The following is a 2152-nucleotide window of genomic DNA, read 5'->3' as shown; positions in this document are numbered from 1 at the left end:
ACAGTGGCATTGAGTTACTATTGTCATGTAAAAGAGAATAGGTCACTCGCCCATTTTGATCAATGTCTGCATCAACTGCTGACACACTTTTTAAAACAGTTCCTGATGGACTGTTTTCCTTCATAAATATGTTTATCGTGTTTTCTGTAAACAGAGGTCTGTTGTCGTTTATGTCTGAAACTTGAACATGAATCACACTCGTGCTGGACAGAGGAGGTCTCCCTTCATCTGCAGCAGTGATGCTTATATTGTATTGAGGAGCGGTCTCTCTGTCGAGCTCACCGTCCACCACTAAGGAGTAGTAGTTTTTATAATTGTTTTCTAATTTAAATGGGACGTCGTTGGATATTTTACAAGTGATCATCCCGTTTTTTCCACTATCTTTGTCAAACACAGACACGAGAGCAATAGCAGTATCAATGTTCACATCCTCTTTGACAGAGTTTAAAAGTGAAGTGACAGTAATTTCTGGAGCATTGTCATTAACATCTACAACTTCTATTAATAGTTTTGCATCAGAAGTCATTGGTGAAAGAGCATGATCACTGGCTTGAACTAAAATCTCAAAAGCACTGTTCTCTTCAAAGTCTATATTTTTTTTATTTGTAACAATACCAGTTTTTCTATCAATGTGAAAAATATCAGCTTGTTTCCCTCGACCCACCTCACTAAATGAATATAAAACCTCTCCATTAAGCCCTGAATCCAAATCAGTCGCATTTAATTTAATGATCGTTGTACCTATTTTAGCATTTTCTTGTACAGTGACTTTGTACAGCGATTGACTAAAAACAGGAGCATTATCATTGATGTCCAGAACAGTGACGATTACGGACATCATTCCAGACTTAGGAGGGGTTCCACCGTCTATGGCGGTCAATGTAAGATGAATCAATGATTCCTTTTCTCTGTCTAAAGATTTTTGAAGAACCAGTTCAGGGACGGCCTTGTCCCCCTTTTGCGTTACAAGAGAGAAATATTCATTCGGGCTCAGTTTGTAGGCAGTCACTGAATTTCTCTCATAATCTGCATCGTCAGCTGAATGCAGACGAAATCTTTTCCCTGCTGATGTATTTTCACTAATGTTGATATGTTGAGATTCGCTTTGAAACACAGGAGAATGATCATTTACATCTAAGATCAAAACCTCGATGCGGTACAGTTTGAGAGGATTATTAATCACCGCTTCTACCGTAATTGAACATTTCGCTTCATGGCCGCAGAGCTCCTCTCTGTCTATTCTCTCGCTCACGTAAAGCGCACCACTCTTTAAATTTACCTCGAAGTACTTTCTCTTTGATCCCGCAACGATCTGGAACATGCGGGACTGCAAATCCTGCACGTTTAGGTTCAAATCTTTGGCGACATTTCCAACAACAGTCCCCAGATTCGCCTCTTCTGAAACGGAGTAAGACAGCTGAGCAGAAACCGCTTCCCAGAAACAACCCAGCAGAGCGACGGCACAATAAATCCACAAAGCGCTCGATCTGTCCGGGAGAAGCATAATTCCATCCATCCACATTGAACAAAGAAACCAGATCCTTTCAAAAATGAGAATCGATGAGTTCAAACGCAGCACACATGATTCCCCGTGCGTCTTTCTCACTGCCACGTCTCGTTTCTTTGTCTTGATCGCCTGAGAAATATTCATCCGGTGAATCTGGGAGGAGCTGCAGATTATGAACCGCGAGCACAAAGTGACGGTCTATGATGCCTCCATGTGGACACTATTACAAACTACTATCAAAAATAAATCTCCCCACTGGAAACATAAATAGGCTAATGTTAAGATGGCTCCTTCAAACTGGAATGCATGTTAAGAATATGGCAAAATATGAGACTACATGATGCGATTTTTAATTTAAAAAAAAACTGTCCCCTTGAAGTGCATGTCATTCATTCAGTGCATCATCTGTTAGTGGTTTACAACCAGCTTTCAGTTTGATGACTTTTTTGCCCAGTTTAGATTTTCTGACACTGTCCTTGTTTTCTATTTAAAATCTCCTCCCCGATTGATCTCCTGCATGACCACATGCTGCGTATGTAACAGGACACAAGCTCACCTATAACACACGAACCTCAATTACAGAGTATGATAATTATTCTTATCATTAAGCCATTTCTACTGATCCTGACAACACGTTTGCATACC

General features: G+C 40.3%; 1 protein-coding gene across 1 annotated transcript; it reads right to left on the bottom strand.

Annotated features, from left to right (window-relative positions):
- Nucleotides 1–768: 768 nt before the first annotated feature.
- On the bottom strand, nt 769–1828 carry LOC112139870 (protocadherin gamma-C5; the record flags this gene model as incomplete). Its single annotated transcript, XM_024262707.2, is given in 1 exon segment — nt 769–1828. A coding segment is annotated over 1 exon segment (883 nt), but the record flags the coding sequence as incomplete, so codon positions are not given.
- Nucleotides 1829–2152: the final 324 nt, after the last annotated feature.

Source organism: Oryzias melastigma, unplaced genomic scaffold (assembly GCF_002922805.2).
Source record: "Oryzias melastigma strain HK-1 unplaced genomic scaffold, ASM292280v2 sc01787, whole genome shotgun sequence".
Taxonomy (NCBI): domain Eukaryota; kingdom Metazoa; phylum Chordata; class Actinopteri; order Beloniformes; family Adrianichthyidae; genus Oryzias; species Oryzias melastigma.
The sequence above is the reverse complement of the archived record's forward strand: the minus strand, read 5'-3'. Positions and strand labels throughout refer to the sequence as shown.